The sequence below is a fragment of the Agelaius tricolor genome, unplaced genomic scaffold, assembly GCF_023055355.1.
Source record: "Agelaius tricolor isolate 1412-34295 unplaced genomic scaffold, bAgeTri1.0.p SCAF_1, whole genome shotgun sequence".
Taxonomy (NCBI): Eukaryota; Metazoa; Chordata; class Aves; order Passeriformes; family Icteridae; genus Agelaius; species Agelaius tricolor.
Window position 1 is genome coordinate 1,147,707 of NW_027269261.1, and position 20,877 is coordinate 1,168,583.

At 44.3% G+C, this 20,877-nt stretch overlaps 1 protein-coding gene and 1 long non-coding RNA gene across 5 annotated transcripts in view; one reads left to right on the plus strand and one right to left on the minus strand.

The window, feature by feature from the left end:
* The window catches only part of LOC139596097 (uncharacterized), a 58,764-nt gene extending 42,082 nt beyond the window's left edge, over nucleotides 1-16,682 (plus strand). The window contains exon 2 of the long non-coding RNA XR_011681254.1: nucleotides 15,762-16,682. This is a non-coding gene — a long non-coding RNA (uncharacterized lncRNA). The remainder of the gene's footprint in view (nucleotides 1-15,761) is intronic.
* PLCB1 (phospholipase C beta 1) overlaps nucleotides 1-20,877 on the minus strand; it is a 327,045-nt gene that overhangs the window by 99,856 nt on the left and 206,312 nt on the right. For all 4 annotated transcript variants that reach the window (XM_071439887.1, XM_071439801.1, XM_071440055.1 and 1 more), the window contains exons 8-10: nucleotides 15,360-15,460; nucleotides 14,070-14,236; nucleotides 189-335 (exon numbers count right to left, since the gene is read on the minus strand). In XM_071439887.1, the coding sequence (XP_071295988.1) occupies nucleotides 189-335; nucleotides 14,070-14,236; nucleotides 15,360-15,460 (415 nt within the window). The remainder of the gene's footprint in view (nucleotides 1-188; nucleotides 336-14,069; nucleotides 14,237-15,359; nucleotides 15,461-20,877) is intronic.

A 20,877-nucleotide genomic window follows, 5' to 3' on the forward strand; every position in this document is an offset into this window, starting at 1 on the left:
CTGCTGCTCACCTGTGAATTAAAGTATCTTTGATGCACTTGTGCTGCAGCTGCAACAAAAATCAAGTGCCACCCTTGCTTCCCAGAAGAACCAGCTCCAGCATGTGTTTAATGCTGCTGCTTTCAGTGCATTTCATGTTACCACTGAAAACACACAGAACTCTTGCAAGGTCAGACACTAGATGGTACCTGTGAGGTAGGTGTTGTGAGAGGAGTTGATGAAGTAGTGTGACAGTGGCTGAGACATGTCCTCATTCAAGTCCAGTTTCTCAGGGGGGACGACGCCGTTCTCCTCCCCGCTCAGGTAGCGCATGAAGCCATCCACAGAGATCTGTCCTGAGGGAGCAACCAGGGAGAGCACAGTCAGTCCAGCTGCACACTCTGGGACAGGCAGGGTACAGTGCCACCTTTTATCTCTGGATTTATAACAGAAAGATTTAAAGGTATGTTTGCCTATAAAAAGAGACAAGAGACACATACTGCAAAAACACAGGGATATGACAGATTCACACCTTTTCTTTTTTTGGCTTTTTGCATTAAAATTATCTTAGCCCAAATATTTTCATGAAACTCCAAAAAGTATCCATTGTGCTTTATATAGTTCAAGCTGTAAAGTTAATTGGCTTGTCTTTTTCTCTCCCCACTGTCATGTTAAATTTGATCTGATGTCTCTTCTTGGGATGGAACCACAGCAGAAGCCATGCCAGCAGCTACAGCCCTCAGTGAGATCCTTCTCTCTGCAGGGTTTGGAGCTTGCCAGCACAAGAAATTTATTTTTCTTCCCCTTTAAACACCTCTTCTCTAATTTATCTGATTAATTACAATTCCCCTCCCTATGGGGTCACTCAGTAGTGCTTTGTTAAAACACTTAAAACCAGCACAAACATAAAAATGCCTCCTTTTTCCTGAGGCACCTGGCAATTGAAATGTTCAGCACAACTCACTCAGTGCCACAGAGGCACCTCCTGCTGAAGAGGGCGAGAGCTTCCTCATCCTCCCCCTCTCCCTTTATCCTCTTTTCCTCACACTCTGCACCTTCCCTTCCTCATTCTGCTTTTTTTTTCCCCTCACACTTTGCACTCTTTCTGCACTTTTGCCCTTTTTCTCTCTCACACTCTGCACTTTTTTCTCCTGACACTTTGCAGATTTTTGACTGGATTCCCAAAGCACACATAAGTGGCCAGCTAAAGTTTGGTAAATAACAGATCCATTTTAATGTTTTTATGTGCATTGGAACAAGCCTGAAAAAGATAAGAAAGCGTGGAGGAGAAATACAAAAGGGTCTAATGTATACTTAGCCACAGACGTTCCCAATACCTCAAAATCAGAAATATGTAGCTGCACACTTGCACAAAGATTATCTAGGCTTGGCTCTAGCTCTAGAGATGCACCTGAATTAAAAACTTCCAAGAGTTTGGAAAGGCAGTGCCCAGTGTGGAAGTGTCTCTCTGGCCTCTCTCTGTATTTGTACACTCGTGCAGAAATACTTGAGGCAGTTTCTTAGCAAGTGGTTCCACAGAACACCTCAAACTGCTGCTCTATGCAACCTTCAGCGTGGTAGGAATTGATGCAGAGATCAAAAAAGAACCACCATGTTGGGAACCAAATGAATTCAACAGAATGTGGCATTTTTTCATTACAATTTTATAGGAAGGAGAAGTAATTTCCTACTAGAAGAGGAGTATGTTGAGAGGTTCTATTGAATTTCCTGACTGTGACCAGCTTCATTATATGGAACATGGGAAGTGTGTGTGCAGCCTGATCTTTTTCTGCATCCCCAGCTCCACCTGATTGTTCCAAAAGAGTTACAAGGGAGAGGGAAAAAAGAAAAGAGAAGCACAAATGAAGTGGCCAGTTCTACACATTTCACAAGAATCTCTTACTAACTCCAGCTACACAATCCCATACCTTTCAAGATCTATTACAAGGGATCAAATACATGAATGTTCCTGGTTAAAAGAGAAAACCACATAAAAATGTAACTGTTGCTTTGTCCACAAGCATCAAGGCTCTTTTCTAGTCAACATTTGCCACTTCTGTTATCCCAGATGCTTTTTCCTGGAGCAGTCTTCAGGCAGGTGACACACTTCTGGCAAATGATTTATCAAAAATTCACAGAATTTCCAAGGGTAATTAAGTGAATCCTCTTTTCCACGGTTCTTAGATCTTGTCAACATTCATCAATCCAAATGTTTTCTTCTGTAGCTCATGAGATCTGGACTATCCCTATTCCCTGAGAGATGCTGATCACACGTTTGCCATGAAGCAGGAATTCCAGCCACTGCAGTGGTTGGTAGGACAGACAGTGAATGCACTTCTCAGAGGCTCCTCTGTTTGAAGATTTACTGTGTTATCACTCAGTAATAGTGTGATAACACACTCCTAGTGTGCTATCTTAGTCATGTTTGGCCAGATCCAGAGAACCAGGCCTGTTTCTCCTGTGGGGCCTGTGACACTACTGGGGCAGACACAGGTGACAGCCCATGGAAAACTGTTCCCATGCAGCCTCCAGGGCTGGAAAAAGCTGCTTTTGACACAGAAATCCTTCTCCCAGAGCCTAATAAGACACAGGTAGCTTGACCAGATCCTGATTTCTCACCCCCTCTAGCAGCCAGCATAACCAGCATGGTGCCTGGATGTGGAAATGCTCCTGTGTCCCTGGGAGATTGCCAGCTCTCAGCATCAGGATGTAAACAAACCCTGCTCACTCAACACCTGCTCAAAGACATCAGGGCTCAAAGCAGGCTCCAGCTTCCAAAAGAAGCTGCTCCTGCAGTTCTGTGCCCTCTGCAGAGGTCCAGGATCAGACCAAAACACCAGCAGTGCAGTACCCTGGGGGAGATTTAATAAAGGTGCAGCTAACCCTGAGAACTTCTCAAACAGCTGTTTGATCTAAACCTCATCCCCTTTTTTTGATGTGCAGCTACCTAATTTTCCTAAGCTCTATGACAATTTTCCTTGCCCAGCCTGCTCCCAGGAGCCTTCCAGTCCTCCAGGAAAAGTCTTGGGATAGAAAACAAGAGAGGCACAGCAGACAGCAGAAAAGACAATGAATGTGAGCACTTTTCTTTGCATTTCATTCTTGCAACTTTAACAACAGCTTTCACCTGTCCCTTAAAGTTTGTGGATGATCTGTATGACAATTAAAATGTGCATTTGCTTGTGCACAGTAAACAGGTTAGGCCACATGGATTTTAAACATTTCTCTCTGTATATTTGCAAACTTCATAGTGCTTTCCATTTGTTTACAGCCATGCTATTATCCACTCAGTTATAATGTAACTGGGAATCACCATCATGCCAAGAGATATTATTAAAGCAAAAAAAGAAAACAAACAAAAGGAAGCCAGACAATTAATTGGCACCTTGTATCTCCCAGTCAGCAGCACAGAATTGCAATGGTATTTTGCCTGACAGTGAAATCAGGTTTATTCCAATGCTATCTGTAATAATAATCACATTTGCTGTAATCCCACACAATTGAGCAGCCCTCTCAATTTGAAGATAAGAATCCAACAAGCAAAGCAGACACTTAATAATCCAGTGAGAGATCTGTGAATCATGTCCCATTAGAACTCTCTCTCACAAACAAGCCCTGCAATTCACAGCTCATGAGGGATTAAAATCTCATGCACAGTGTGGAGCAGAAGGCACAGATCCTGGTGTGTCTCCTGACCCTGGGCACACATTAGCTACTGTCTGCTCTCTGCCCCTGTGAGCCTGCAGAGAATTCATCCCAGGATGAATTTCCATGGCATTCACACTGTGTGGGACACAGCATGCCAGAGCTGCTCTGGTGGCACTTGCAGGGTTTGCATCCAAGTGGTGCTGAAAGCTGCTTGGCTTTCCAGACACATTTCTGCTGCTCTATTGCTAGGGGGTTGTTATCATCTCATTGCAAAGTTCCATACCTTCTCGGTGATTTCTCATGGGCATCTCCTCACAGCACTGACTCCTTCCTCCTCACAGCACAGCCAAAACCCCCAGCCCTCTCCTCAGCCAGCTAACCCACTCTTTTGTAGCACTCTTCTTCATATTGGGCACAGCTGTGGCCTGTTAAGGGCAGGCCTGTTCCTGCTCTTTGGGGATTGGTACAGCTCCAACTCCTCAGCTGTGAGATTACCTTCTGCACTATCTGTATTTTCTTACATTCTATCCCCCCACAGGGGGTAACTGCAGTTTCTGCTTATTTGGTTTTGCAAAGCAGGGCAGGACAGGACTGTCCCACTGCATGGTTCACTCTCTGCCACTCTTGGTGGCAAAGTCACCCCCAGGAGAGAACACTGTACGAGCTCAGCCCAGACTGCAAAGACCCCAGCCCCACAACTGGGTAAAGACCTCACCCTAGTTATCCTAGTGCTGCTTTGTTTTAGAAAAAACAGTGAGCATGGCAAAGACCCTCAGGCCTCAGGTCAGGATCTGCAGATACATCAAAACATCAGAGTAGCAGCCACCATTTACACACCAGGGGCAGAAATCATCAGTAGCTCCTCCAGTTCAGCAGTTCTCTCAATGATCAGTAAGGGCAAAAATTCCCACTAGTCAGCCTTATCAAATTAATAAGCAGAGGAACAGCAATATATCTGAATTACTGCATCTGATTACTAGTGAAGCATTTAATGAAGTTTTAAACTCTGATTTTTCCTAATTGGAAAAACTAATCTGTAAAAAAGCTCAGATAGAAATAAACTGAGGTCAGCTTAAAAGATCAGGGTTTCTTTGAATTTGAAAGCTGAACTGCACAAAAAGTCCAGAGGCTGAATGCTGATCAGTGGTAGGTCTGGTTTCATAAAGTCCTTAATAATGTGAAAAAGTAGAATCAACAACGCAGGGCTTAAAAACCAGACAGTTCTCTGGTGGCTGTTAGCAAAACAAGAGGGCAAAGCTGTCATGAACCAGGTAAATGGGACACAAATCAAAGGAGAACACACAAATAACAATTCAAGCTTCATAGCTAATCACTGGAGCAAAGAAAAATCCAAAATACAGAGGTGAACAGGGAAGAAGATGCATTGGAATCTATCACCCTGAGAAACAGATGAGATGCAGAGATCAGCAAGCCATCTGTAAAGGAAGCTGCATCAAAAAAGGTGATTAAGAAAAAGGAATTAAACAGGTAATGAGACCAGAGTGAGCACTAGAAAACTTGGGGTGTGTGTCCGGAAAAGCTTGGCAGTGCTTCAATTAAGTGTGCTAGAAACAGTCTTGCAGTGGATTTATTGGTTGTGTCATTGCTTAAATCCTTTAAAATCAAAGCAGGACAATATCCTGTTGTGCTCAAGTCTCATTTCCTTTCCCTAAACTTGGAGGAAAACATAATGGATCCAATCCTGCCCTCAGTTCTAGTCCCTGAAATACCTTCTGTAATTAGAGTTACCTGGCCACAAACCAAAACAAGCTGTCTTGGGGAACATGTTCTTGAAAGAGAAATGGAAAACTCCCTCAGTAAGAAAGGAACAGAGCAAGATTCCTCACTCCAGCCCTGAATGGGTACAGTGCAGTGAGAATGGTACAAGATCAGGATCAATTATCCTACAGCTATGATTTACCCTGATACAGCATCAGGATAAATTATCCTACAGATATGATTTATCCTGATACAGGATCAGGATAAATTATCCTATAGATATGGTTTATCCTGATACAAGATCAGGGTAAATTATCCTATAGATATGATTTACCCTGATACAGCATCAGGATAAATTATCCTACAGATATGATTTATCCTGATACAGCATCAGGATAAATTATCCTACAGATATGATTTATCCTGATACAAGATCAGGGTAAATTATCCCATAGATATGATTTATCCTGATACAGGATCAGGATCAATTATCCTACAGATATGATTTATCCTGATACAGTATCAGGATAAATGCTTACTGAATGGGACACAAATCAAATGAGAACACACAAATAACAATTCAAGCTACATAGCTAATCACTGGAGCAAAGAAAAATCCAAAATACAGAGGTGAACAGGGAAGAAGCTGCCCAGGAATCCATCACCCTGAATGACAAGTCAGTGGGGGAGAACAGGGCAAGGCAAAGCTGGTGTGTCTAAGCAGGCTCCACAGGAGAGCTTGCTCAGTACCATCAATCCATGGGGAAATACCACATGCCCAAGGACACTGAGATCCAGAGCTGTGTGCACAGCAAGGCTCCTCAAGAAAGCAGAGCTCAGGGTGTCTAAATCAGGAATGCTTGTCATTCTAATGAACTATCATATCCACTTTAGCATCTGCACAAGTGCACAGAGAAAACCAAGAGTGGAAACAATTATTTACCTTTTGTGGGGGGTGGCAAGAAAATGTTTTCAGATGGAAACCCACTTTTCTGAACCATCAAGATGAGGCACTGCAGCCCAAGACACTGAATTCACGCCAGGGAAGAAATATTTCCTACAAGCTTCCACATGAGCCATGCCAAACAGCAAATCTACTTAAACCAGAATTAAAAACCAGAATTAAAACTTGGGGAGCATTCCAAGGACACTGCCATCTCCAAGGGAAAGGAAGGTGGAGTGGCACCTGAGGAAAAAAGGTTTCCAAATCGCACTGGTGCCTGTAGGCATGAACCATCCAGGTTTAACAAGATCTTAAAGCCAACTGCAGTGTTGAGTGTGGTATTTATTTACTCATTTTATTAGAAGTCACAGGCTTTTCCAGCCTTTTCAAGCTCTCAGGAAGGAAGGGCTCTGACACACAGGGGCTACAAGCCTATGAAAAGGAGGTATTTTTCTGCAGTAGTGCTAGAAAACAGCAAAACACACATTGAAGCAGGGAAAATTGCAAGCACTCAACATTTTCTCTTCCTTACAATTGATACCTTGGAAACACATTTATTTTGATGGCCATTGATCCTCTGAATGCCTGCAGCAGCTTTAAAAGCCTCTGCTGTTACAATGCATGGTCACAGTTCAGAGATTGTGGTAAGCAGAGCTTTCCTGAGAAGGAAAACAAGTCTTGGAACAGTTTCTAAAACTTCAGCAGGCAGATGCTAAACTTGTTAGAAGGCAAACTTAAATAACCAGTAATTGTTAAGGAGTGGGGGAAAACCCCCAGCAACTGATCTCTCCTAAGTCTCAAGACTGAAGCAGGGTTTTACAGCCATGAACCCATCCTCTGCTCTTGACTTCTCAGCAGAGACGTAGCAGAAATTGTTTCTGACAGGATATCTCTTACAGAATATCACAAGACAGTTAGTTTAGAGCCAATTAAATCCACAAAACCACCACAAAACCACCTTTACACCAGTCCCTAGCTAGCAGTGGGATGAGCACTTTGCAACATGGCAGGTTTCTAAGGCAGCTGAGTGGAAAGGATTTAAATCAGACAGATGAAAACACCATTCATCCCAGCAATACTACAGTTATTTCTGACAGACTTGAAAGAGGGACATCACTGGAATATGTCACTGTCTTGCCAAACCTCTCAAAAACATCCTCTGTACAATGCCTCAGAGTGATCCTGGGAGATGGAATAAGGTTAAATGTTGGCTTACTTCCAATTGCTAAGTTGCACCAAAAGACATCTAAAAATATGTATTTTTTTCTGCTATGTGATACTTCTCTACATAAGCTATTAATGCACTTGCCAAAAAGACTGCCCTGTACTATCATGGGAGGAGATAAGAGAATAGTGTCAGTGTGCTCTAAGTGCTGAAAAAATCTAAAAGAGAAAAATCACAGGTGACATTTTTACTTCCACAAACTCCTGCAACTGAAAGTAGATTAATATTAAAGAGAAGGGGAAAAGAATAAAGGGGTGGCACTGCAAAGACAGTGCAAATAAACTGAAAAGAAGGGATTTTAGTCCCTTTAAAGGGCCTTCCTTATCTGTTCTTTAAACTGGCTTCTGCAGCTGCAGCCACTGGAGTGGACAATCCCTTCCATAAACAACTTGAGCTCGCTCCTAACAACAATTGCTTTTTTTTGCCCTCTTTACCACCTCTGGTACTCTGTGCCAGGACTATATTGTTAGGAAAGTTTTCCTCATTTCCAGCCTAAATTTATTCAAGGCCACTTGATCCCTGTGTGTTCTTGTGCCAACATTGTCCCTTAGTTCCACACCTCGTGCTGCCTCCCCAGAGTTCTGTAGTTATGGGTGGGGTAGGAATTTATGGGCAGGGTATGTGTTTATGGGAAGGGTATCTACTGATATCCTTCCAGCTGGAGGATATTGGTGGATATTGAAGGATATTGGTGCATATTGAAGGATATTGGTGGATATTGAAGGATATTGGTGGATATTGGTGGATACTGAAGGATACTGGTGGATATTTGTGGATATTGAAGGATATTGAAGGATATTGAAGGATATTGGTGGATATTGGTGGATATTGAAGGATACTGGTGGCTGACAGCATCTGCCAGCAGAAGGGAACTTTCTCGCAGGCTGCTCTGGGAGCCCTGGCCTGACAGATCCCAGCCATCCCAAAGCTCCCAAGGCTCAGCCTGGCTCCTCAGGGCACAGACTGACTGTCTGGTGAGCCCAGCCCCCCGAGGATGAGGCAAACCCCACAAATGACACACAGAAGGGGATGGCCCAGTGGCAGCGAGCCCATTTGTGGCTCCTGTGCCACCAGTCCTGGATGTCACCCAGCAGCCTCCCTTCCCTTCCCTGTGTCCTCAGGGGCCCTTTCCAGCTGCAAGCACTGCATTTGTACACGTCACAACGAAGAGCCAAACCATGCCATGCTTGTCCAAACTTTATCTGCTTTTGTTTCCTTCAGCACTTGAGTCCAGGCTCCTTTATATTTTCAGAAATAAACCTTATCTAATATTCATCTTCAAATCATAAATTCTGCTGCTAAAATTGAATACTTCCCCGTGCTCCATAAAAGAGACAGCAACAAGCACAGAATAAACAGTTTGACTGTTGGAATAAGATTTCTATTTATGGGCTCTGACAGTCTGAGGCCAGGTCAAACACAATACAGAAAAATATCTCTCCATAACCCCTGAAACGCAGAATTGATGTAAGAGTCTCTCATCTCTGGGCAAAGGCTCCTGCTGGAGGTTCTGAATGAGGTTCTAATCCCTCTAAACGTGTGTTTGCTTTGTGGTCCTGCCAGCCCAGGTTCCTCCAGCCATTCCCAGTGCTGGCACAGGGGGGAAGGCTGCCTGTGGGTCTGGTGCCAGGGCCCACCAGGGAGGTGCCAGGCTGTGGAAGAGGAGGCACCACTGTGGTCACTTCCCTGTGGGACAGCACAGGGCTGGGCTGACTGCAGAACCTGCTCTGGCACCATGGTTCGTGCTCTGCAGCCCTGAAGATAATGCACCCCCACAGTAGGTGTGGGCCAGTTTACACTCAGCACTGTTGCACTGATGTCAGTGCAGCTGTTCCTGGTGCCAGATACCAGGCCCAAAATGGATTTCTGCAAAGCTCACGATTCTTTCAAACTGTGCATTATACACTGAAGATCACAAAACTTGCCCGCCCTGGAACCCTAAATATATTTTGGTATTTTCATCATCTCTACTGCCAACAACAGAGTAAAGTGTTCAGTGTTGTAAAATCCACTACCACTAGTCCACATCACTGTTTCACTTGGTGCAGTTCAAAGATGACATGATTTACCTGCAAAGCAGATGCAAAAATTGAGGACTTTCCATTCTAAAAGGTTTTTACATTTAGTTTTCCACTTGAGATGCAATGTTCCAAACAACTGCAAGATCTGAAATTAATTTTACAGCTTAAATAGAAAAAGCAACCTCCAGTGTATTACAGAAATAAATTTTGCAAACTCATTTTGACAAATAGTTTCCATTAACTTATTTATGCTGACAAATTATCCATACTACCATTTGTTGTACAGATATATATATATATAAGTTTTAAACAATTTTTAAAAAAGGTTTTCTGGTAAGCTACCTAGCTTAGCACTTGCTGCTGACAGCCTGGGCTAACATACAGCTTTGGTGTGGTTTAAACATTTCAAAGAGCAATAAATCATGACTGGGATCTATTGTTCTGTCAATATCTGAGACAGAAACAGGGCAGAGAGCTCTTCCCTTGTACAACTGGAATGCTGGAAAACACTGACAATCCCAAAGTTAATGGGCTTTTGGGGAAGTATTCTCACTTTCCATGTTCCAGTTGGGAGGCCAAGGAATTCCAACTGTTCTGTAACACTTCCTACAAGTGTTTCATACCAACCACTTGCCTGAATGATTTATATGTCAGAATTCATGCTTTAAATATTATGAAGTATGTCTGAAAAGAAGAGCCATGGCTGCACAGTGCTTGTTTTTGCCATTAAAATCTGTTACCTAGGAAATGACCCCCTTCTGCCACCAAAAGAATCCAGGGTGTAATTATTCTTAAGCAGTTACTAAAAGGTGAATTTAATGCAGTGGGGTGAAAATGTTTACATTGCATAAAAGTTTAAAGGAGGAAAACCACATTTATGCTGGAGTGAATAGTGCCTGGTGTTAAGGCTGCCATGGGAAAAATACATACAATAGATGCTGTATAAAATTAAATATAACTTAATTGAATGATAATTGCCTAATTTATTTTATTACCTAAGAAAAACTCAGCGCAACAACTACCAATAAATGTGCACTGCAAAACAGAATTAATACTGGAATTCATGGAGAGAGTCATGCAACCAGCTCCTCTACAATCCTTACACATGCATGTCTAACCAAAGCTGACACACAGCAAATAGATAGAGAGAAAATCTGGAGAAAGAAACATTGTGAAATGTAAGAGCAAAGCTCTTTTCCTCTGTACAGATCTAAAGGGTTGGCCCTTTAAAACTAAAGAAGTAGAGATAATATTTAAATAAATGCATCCTTATAAGGGGAAAAAAAATCAACATCTTTATGCCATTACTTAAAGCACTTTCACACTCTATTTTTAAATCTTCCACCACAAAACCACTCTAAAAATAAAGGCTGATAATAGCCTAACCCTTGCCTTGCTCCCTCCAAGGATGATGTGGAAGCACATAATTAATGGCTTTAGTTTTTCACACCCCTTTCCCTAGCAGCCCTTGGGTTTGTGCTCTCCCTGCTTCCATCCCCAGCCTGGTGCTGGGTACAGCTCTTGCTGCACGCCTGGAGTGTGCAGGTGACCCCGGGGCTGTGGCTCTGTGCTTTCCAGAGCACTCCCCTGCTTTCAGAATGGAAGCTTTCAGCTGAGACATTGGGGTTCGAGCTCTCAAAGCTCCCTCTGAGCCCAGAAACTCTCAGAAATGAATTGCATTGTTATGTAAGGAAGAGCCACACGTTTCTGTGGAATGGGAAGCACACATAAATTGGGAAATTCTTCTCCAGCCCCACAGCCCCCAGCACACAGGGAGAGACTGCTCAGCACCACCAGGGGCTCCTCCTGCTCCCACCTGATAAGGGAACAGTTCTGCAGGGAATTTATCTCCTTCCCAGCATGACACAAAGCATTAATCACATCAGCTTACCTGGCCCACAATAAAACACTACTCCAGACACTTAACCTATGCATATGTCAGGCCCACCTCTCTGCTGATTCTGCAAAAGCTCCACTTTTTGCAAAAGCTCCAGTCCCAGCAATAAATGCACCTAAAATACATCAGTGACTGCAGGATCACAGGCAGGAGTTTTACTCAGACCTCTGTAACCTTAGGAACTTCACCAGCAAATAATTTTACCAGGTACCTGAGGAGCTGCAAAAATGTAAAACATGATGGACAGGTCTTGCTTACTGTGTTCAAAACAGTGCAGGTGAGCAGCAACAGGTGCAACCAAAAGGCTACAATGGGGACCAGGGGAATTATGAGATCCCAAAAGCACTTGAATAGTGTACAACAACTCACCAGAAATCCATTCAATTAGCTATGAGAGAATCATTAGAAGAGAAAATTGTGGTACAGTGGATGTGCACAGCCAATGAGCTGGGACAGGAAATTAGGAAGAACAATCATCAGAGGAGTGGAGGTCTAGCACTATCCAAACAGGGAGCAAGGAGTCAGGTGTGCACATGGCTTCCACTTCATAAATTTGGGTTTACATTTTTAAGGAAAAAAAAATCCCTGATTTTATTTAAAAGAACTTTTCAATGCATGGCATTTTATTTGCTAACAAGCATGTGCATCACACTTTTGGAGGTTGTCTGGGTACCTCTGTTCATGTTTCTGGCCAAAAACTGTCTGGAAACTTCACTTCAACAACCCTGGCAGCAGGAAGCCTGGGGGAGCATCCCTTTTCCAGAGCACCATATTAAAAGGTTAAATCACTGCTCTAAATATGTGGTTACATTTTGGTGACATTTTATAGACACGAAGCATTTTTGGACAATTATTCCATGAGTGCAGAAATGAATGCACACCTACACTTCATTTAATATACAGTGAATTGCATTCCCAACTCGGAGCAGATGCACAGAAAATATTGTGTCCCCATGTCATCCCTGATTAGCCAATTCCTGTCATTTTAAGGCAGTAAGCTTGGGATTTACACTGGAGCTGCTGCCAGTTCCTGCAGCTCAGCTGCCAGACAGGGAGGTGGTTCTTCAGCACAGAGGTGGATTCAGGTTGTGCCAGCTGGACCCCAGTGCACAAAAGCCTGAAAAGGGAAAAAACCCCACCACAATCCCACTAAAAGAATTAACTCTTTGTGATCTATCCCTTCTTCAAGTCAGCATTTACAGAGAGAACTGATTCTTTAAGAGCAGTATAAATCACACCCAGGACAAGAGGCACCTGTGGAACAGCAAACGTGCCCCAAGGTTAACAGGGTGAGCAAATCCCACAAAAATCTGTGTGCTCCAAGGTAAACAAGGTGAACAAATCCCACTGGAGGGTGGGAGCAAACACCACCACAGCACCTTCTACCTGGGCTCTGTTTCGTGTTTACTCCTTATTGCTAGTAAGAGGTGTGACTCTGGCACAGCACACACCTCCTTCTAATAAATCCTTTATTTGGTTGATATGCAGTGCTAATATTTGGGTAACAAGGATGATCTTTCAGGTAGCAGACTTTGCTGCTGCTGGTGGGAAGTAAGGTAAGCACAGAGCACAGCTCTAATATTTGCACAGATGAGAAAGGAGGTCACAAGGGGCTCCATTTCCTCAAGGTACTGCTCCTGCTGACGTCAGGAGACAGTGTGCATAAATATGGCCAAGAAGAAGGATTTAACCCTCCAGCAAAACCTCTGGAAACACTCACCTGGATTGGACTAGGAAAATAAGAAGCCTTAAGAGAAAAAATTAGAAGTGTTTGAGAGACAACACTGATGGTGACATCAATTTCCTCAGCAAGATGTCAAGGTGAGAAGGCTTCCAGGGAGAGGTGGGAGTGCCTTCAGTTAACCTCCAGACTCTTGGGTCTTTTTTGACTTTTTTGATCCATAATCTCTGGACCAAACCATATTTTTTCATATTAGATCTGTTTTTCAGGATACTCCCATGCCTCTAAAATTTCTAAGGTGTAAACACATCAAAAGCTGGGCTAATCATCAGGATATGTGGATTGGAATAAAACAGGATGCAGACACAAACTGAATGCTATTTTAAGACTTGTGGTGGTAGCAAAAATCTGCAGAGATTTGTGCAGGAGCTCTTTCACTGGTTTTGGCTAAGTGCCCAGCTAAGTCCTGACAACACTTGGGATGTTCAAAAGGGAATTTTCTGTGATTATAGCATGAAATACAGTGAGTTGATCTCATATCTTGCATTGGACACCACTTTATCCAAAAGCAGAGGGCTAGACTTAATAGTATTATTAAATGATAGAATTATCACGCTCTGAGTTCCATTGTCCCTGATTTTCTTCTTTCAACATTACATTTAAGATGCTGGTAAACAGCCACTGTGATAGTCAGGCTTCTGCTGAGGGTCACATACCAGAGCAACTCTTCTGTCAATCCCACACACTGCAAAGCAAGGAGGGAAAGCAGCCCCATCCTTGCTCACTGACACCAACCCAACACATTTTAAAATGCACCACAGGATGTCTCACTGGCCTGGGTGATCCCAAAGCAGACAGCTGGGACAGCAGCTGGATCTGGAAGCAAATTTTGCTCTAGCATGTAGGAGAGCTGAGCTCATGTTTCTGAGTGCAGCAGGAGTGTGAAATGCACTGACCTTTCTTTGCCAGGTTGCTGTTAGGTTCATACTTCTCAATCAGCACTTGAACTTGTTCTTGTTTGAGAGGTGGGTAAAGGATCTCATTCAATCGTGGATCCCGCTGCTTCAAATTGATGAAGTCCATCATCTGGTCAACAGTAAGGTAGGGTTTGCTCTTGGCACCACTGGAGAGAAATTAAAGCAACAGCAAAGTCATTTTAATACATTTCCTTAAAGTCTGGTTCTGCATCTGAAACCTCCCAAGGAAAACTGAAACAAGATTCATACGAAACTATCATACAACAAAAACATTGCTCCACTGTGTCTCTGCCCTAATTTATTTTGCCAAAGGTTCTCCATCAGACATCTAGGAGGAAGATCTTTGACAATGTTCAGCATTTCAGGCATCAATGGGAAGACGTGGAGCAATGCTAAAAGCCTTGCATTCCTCTGAATTCTTGGAATGAAGCTATTTAAAAAAGTAAAAGAGAAAACAGCCGTGGGATTCAATCCCCACTTTGCCACAGCCACTCTGCTGGCACTCCTGGCCCAGCTATTTGGGTTTGCTGCTGAATAACAGCAGCCCTGATTTCATTATTCTGGTAATTTGTGTGGGTCCTTTTTTATAAGCCTTCTAAAAGCTTTGAGGTGCTCTGCAATGCAAGCAAAAAGATGCTGTTTGGAGAGTCAGTGAAGAGAGCAGAGCTTGGTACAAGCTGTGCCCAGACAGAAAGCCAGGCTTGCTGTCCTGCCTCCATTGATCAGGCTGTGCTGGAAGTGAAGTACACAGATTGCTGCAGGGCTAGAAGCACCAGGACTTACAGAGCTCATAACTGAATGGATGAAATCAGTTGTAGCTAGCTGCTAATTTAATTTCACGGTGTGAATTCATCATACACAAATCCTAAAAGTTGCTGCAATTTTTTTGGCCGGTCCTAATTAAGCTTTTGGGGGTGATTATACATATTTTCATGCCTATTTTGTGCTGTTATTGCTTATTACTCTTCTTTCTTTACTTTCTTGGAAACCTAAACTGTCCTGATCAATGCAGAAAAACAAGACCTGGCAGTTCTGCTCCTCTAGGAACAAATTCCTTTAAAACTCAAGCCATCAGAAGTGGAGGTAAAAGCCTGGGAGAGAAGGAGCCCTTGATCCAAGATTAAATAACAGCCCTGCTTGACATTTAAATCTGTTACTGGCCAGCACTGCATGCTGCTGTAGTGTAAATAACCTACTTTGCCATGGCCAGGCCAGAGAATCAGTGAATGGGGAAAATAAATAAATAAAGCAATGAGAGTCCTTCCTTACAACTCTGAGAAGATGTGGTCGATCTCAGGCCGAGGGCAGAGGTTGTTTAGGAACACTCTGTACACTTCTGGCGTGAAGTCGTCTTGGGGGATGGAATCATTCTGTGGAATAGGCAAACAAACAGTCAAAGAGACATACAGCACTGTTAGATGTTCTGTGCAAACTGAGCACTCACTTCTTGGCTGCTTTTGATTTCCTTCCTGCAACCCACAGGAGCTCAGATTCTGCAGGGCTGTAAGTTCCCCTGAATCCCACAGCAGCCTAAAGAGTACAGCTTTAAAAAATACATACAAATACATCTGTATTCTTTATTTTATTTATTATATTATATATAATATATTTATGTTATTTATTGTAGATCTGTATTTTTTATTTTTTATTTTTTATTTTTTTCTTTTTCAGCTTCCATGAGGCACAGGTATCTCATCCTCTGAGCACCTGGGAAGGAGGAGGAAGGCACCTCTGCCCACCTGACCCCCTGCCCCACAGCAGAAATGGGTGCATCAGCCCTGCTGAGTTCTCTGAGCTCACCCCAGTGGTGCTGAGCCTGTGGTTTTCAGTGAGCAGAGCAGCAGCATCACAGGGGGTGAGGATGTCTCTCATCTTTCCAGAGCTGTCACACAGCTGGGGAACAATCTGGGTCACTGTGTCACTACTAATACACTTGTTCCCTGACAGCAGCAGGGATTCTGCCTGTTCCTTCCTGCAGATACACCTTCAAGATGCCACACTTCTGGGCAGGACTCAAGCAGCACAGCTTTGCCATCCATCTTTGTCCTGAACACTCAGTGTAACACACTTGACAAGCAGATTTCTTTTAGAGGAATTGATAAAAATGCTCACCTGCAGAAGACATGCCAGCATTTTTTTTTCTTACATCTTCTACAATTTAGAGTGATTTAATTTTAGAGTGATTTAAATTTAGTCCAACTTCTAGATGACAATTCCATCACCCTCACTACGTTTTTCTCTGAAAAAATCAAATTACTGGAGGCAATTACTGTCCTGGGTAGTCCTTCATCCAAAGCTGTGACATGTGGTCTCTGGGAGTACCATGGCCCACAGGATGGCTCTCCATGCTCCAAAAAGGGATGAGCTAGAGGAGGAGAATGGTAACTTGGGCACAAAGCTGCCTGCTTGGCAAAGCTGGCTGGGGCAAGCAGTGCCTCTATTACTGTGCCTGTTCAGCAGCGTTGCCAGGGGAACCTGGAGCACGGCTCAAGCTTTTGTCAGACCCAAGGAAACTTTGCTGTGTTCTTCCTGCTTCAGCTTACAATAAATAAACAATGCCACAGGCATCACTTTGTGTCCTTTCATCCAAAATCCACAGAGGCTTGAGAGGGATTTATCCTGTTTCTGTCCACAGGAGTCAATCTGTCCCACACTGACCAATCTGGGCTGTTCCTCTGCTCTGCCTGGACAACCATCTCCAGGCTCCAACATTCTAGGGTGACCCCACAGAGCCTTGTGCCCTCCTTTTTCTGGCAGACTGGGGTGGCTGCAGGGTGAGCTGATTCAGAACTTCCCCAGCCAGGACCTCCGTGTGTGTTTGTTCCACATGGGATCAATCCCTGAGCCAGGTACCTCACTGCTGCCAAAGGCAGTGCCAGGGTGGATGGAGAAGTGGGAATGCTGAGGGTACAGGATGAAAACAGCTCCTTCCAGTGAGGGCTGCCAGTGGCACTGCCCCCATGACACTGAAAAACCCAAGCTGTGGAGCTCTCAGTGCCAACACCTGTGTTTGCCTTGAGGCTGGGATTCTCAAAGCAAAACCAGGGAATTCTCCTGTTAGAGTTGGCAGCCTGCCCTCCCCTGCTCCCTCTGCTCATAACTCCTGTCCAGCAGGGTGCTGCTCCTCAGCCAGGGGCTTTTCAATGCTTCTCTGACCACCACAGAGCTACAGCCTCCCATCAAGCCACTACTTTTTTCTTTACAAGGGATTTGAAGGTGCTCAGCTGAACAGAAGTGGATGTCTTGCAACAACCTGAGATCCAGGCTCTGATTTGCCACTCAGACCCAATTAACAGACATCAGTTTGCCTCCCTGTGTCTGCAAACACCCACTGCAAAGAGAACAACCAACATGAGCCCTCAGGCACAAGTGTACAGAACCTTTTAATAGGTATTTCCTACCAGTACCACCCTCAGTGGGCTACAGACCACAGATATCTAGATGGGAGACAGAAGCCACCTCAGGCACAGCCTCCCACAGCTATACTTGGCTTCCAAAAGCCTGTGTGCCCCCAGGGATTAAAATACACTGCCCCCTGAGTCAGCCTGGTCTGAGCCATCCCCGTTCCAGAGGAACCACCCACACACCTTATGGGCTCATCTCTGTGACACCAAAGAACAGAGCACAAACCTTCTGCACCACACGAGAGAGAGCATCCCTCCTTTCCAGCCTGGCTTAACACTGCCATTCCATTTTATTCCTTGATTAGACTCTACTAAATTCAAGGCCTGCTGATTTAGGATTTGCCTGCTAACCTGCCTGCTTTTATAACATCTGTATCCAGTCTGTTATGTATTTGGCAGCATGAGAGCTAATTCAGATTATTTGCACAGACTGGACTCAAGAGCTGGTTATTTTATTTTAACACTCAAGCTCACTGGTGCTTCATTGTGAACCCTGGCATTAACTAGAAGGCAAAAAACACTTTTCACAGCCAAAAGGCCAGCTAAAATAAAGCTCTCCAAATTCTATTTAAGGCACCTTTAACCAAAACAAACAAAAATATCCAACAATAACAAAAAGCAACCCCATTTCCAAAAGATAGCCAAGATTTAAAAAAAACCAAACAACATAGGGGAATCAGATGGCAAACTCAGAAATTCATTGGGGTATTTTAAAACTTTGTTTAAACATTTATTTAAAGATCCTTCTGCTTTCAGATCTGCTGGATGATGACTGTTCCAAAAACCAGAGCTTGACCCTACAAGACTCCACACAGGCCAGTTGTGACCCAGAAAGAGAGAAATTACTAAAGCCATGCTTTGAAAAGTGCTTGACTTGAGGCCTATGGGGCATCCCACTGTGCTCATGCCCTGCTGCTCAGCACTGCAGAGAACCCATCCCTTATTAAGGCCCTTAAAGACAAAACAAAGGATTTATTTTCAGCAATTCCGAGGATCCTCTCTGGTGCTATTCCTCAGGAGGAAAACAATTACCTGGGCAAGGAGAACTCTTGCTCCTCTTGCACAAAATGCAGAGCCTGCAGGTCGTGCCACAGGGTCTCCTGGCACAGACCCCCCAGGGAATTCCCTGGGGAGTGGGGCTGATGGAGGGGGTACCTGTCCTGTCACAGAAAAGCCCACACAGGGACACTGCCCCCTGGCCCCCGTGCCCAGGGCACTGGGAGAGGCACATGAGGGACTGGCCCAGGTTGAAGATTCACTCTTCAGTTCCAGGAGCTGCAGCACACATGGTGTGAAGCTCGTGGCCAACGAGCTCCATATCTTCCCAGAGCAATGAGAGGTGTGCAAACTCAGGGGGAAAATCCATGAGGCGGGATATGAAAATCCAGAGCCTGAACTGCTAACATCCATGAGAGACTTCCATGAATTCTCTGAATAATTTGGTGTCATTTGGCTGAGCGGGACTCCCTGATATTCATGTCTTGCATGCTGCTGGAGTCCATTGCTCTTCCAAGGCTTTATGGGAACACCATGTGTCCTGCAGTACAATAGGGCAGAAAAGCTGGAAGCTGAAGCTAAGAATTTCACTTACTCAAATAAACAGGAACACAAAGGAAAGGAGCTGTGGTTGAAGTTCTGCTTTACTTCTATTCCCTTACCTCCATGAAATTCAGTTTTGCCCTTCTACAGTATTTTCCAAAGATGATCAACACAGTTCTCTTTGGGGTATGCAGCACATTTCCCTTTTGTCCCAACCAAAGAAAGGATCTACTTCATACTCTGAATAATTTTCAAGATGGTATCCCAGCAACAAGCATCCAGCAGTGTGTATGTAAAACTGGCTCTACTTAGATAAATAGCAGGAAAAGGCTGCAGTTTCTTCCAAAGACCCAAATGATATTTAAATTTTCTTTTCAGAGACACGTAGTAAATGGAAGAAATAAATCAGCTGATTCAGAGAGCAGTGCTTCAGAGATTTTTTTTTTGCACACTTTGTCTTGTTTGCTATCAATTAAATGGAAACTCATCTTTAAAACCTTTCTCTCCACATTTCTAACCTCACAATATACTTCAGATAAGCTCATTATAGTATTTTACACCTACTTTGCTGACATTCCTTGGAATTTTATTTAAACCTACGAAGGAAGGTCTCACTGTAAGGGGTGTCTGAGGGTTGGCTGGGGAAGATTCTGCTCCACTGTTCTGGAGCTACAGGAATGGGCTCTGTTAAACCACTGGGGGAGCAAATATCAAGGAAATCTCACAGCACAGAGCTTTGTATAAGTCAGGGGATCAGGAGATGCAGGCTGGCTCTGCTACAGAAGGGTTGTGCCCCACCTCTTGGGCCCCTGAATGCAGGAATTATCCTGCAAGAAGCTTTCTTGGGATCAAAACCCAGCTTGAGCAGGGAGGTGGGAGCACATGTCCCACTGTGGTTGCTCCCAGCCTCACCCAATCTGTGACTGTGACTCCAGTATTAACTGGAATCACCTGCTCAAGGTCATTCCATGGAAAAAAGCCTTCTTGAGGGCCAGGTGCCATCCTGGAGATGCTCTGGGTTGAGGAGAGCTCCTGGATGAGCAGAATGCAATGGCTGCATCCCTGCAGTGTTAGCAGCTTCCACACCACATTTCCACATTTCCTTCATGCACCTTTTGGGTAAGGCAGGAGGGTTTATCCTGTCACTTATCTGCAGCTACAGATCACACCTCAGGCTAACACTGAAATTGTGCAACAGTCACCCATTCCTAAAATGCCCTCACAGGATTCCTCCAGGACAGGTCACACAAGCTCTGCCCTTCCTTTGAATCCTTTCAGGCTTCTTCCAGTGCCCTTGATCCTAAACAACTCCAACCCAAAGGCACTCAGAGGGGTCTCAGGAACCTCAGGGTGGGACAGCCAGAGATGCTGCTGAGGAGCCATCCAGAGCAAAGGCAGCACAGCAGGCTGAGCCAAGCCATGGCCCAGCTCAGAGGACACAGCAGCCAAGCCCAGCCAAACCAAACCAAGCCCTGCTTGTAGGAGTGTCGGGGGGTAGGACGGTCAGGATGGATGGAGATGAGAGATCTCTGCAGCCAGGTCGTGGAACTTGGGGTTTATTGCAAAGGGCCTGGGTGCAGGGCCCTGCTGGGAGCTGCCAGGCACAGCTCAGAGCAGGCCCGAGAGAAGAGAGGGGGAGAGAGGATGAGAGGGGGAGAGAGTAAGAGGGGAAGAGAGTAAAAGGGGTAAGAGAGCGAGGTTCTCATTACAATACAATAAATCATCTTCTGTGTTGAATACTCTAATTTTTACTAACTAATCCAGTACAAGATACAAATCCTATAGCATTTCCATACAGCCTCTAAGAATCATTACATTACCATCCTGTGTTACATTTTAAACCC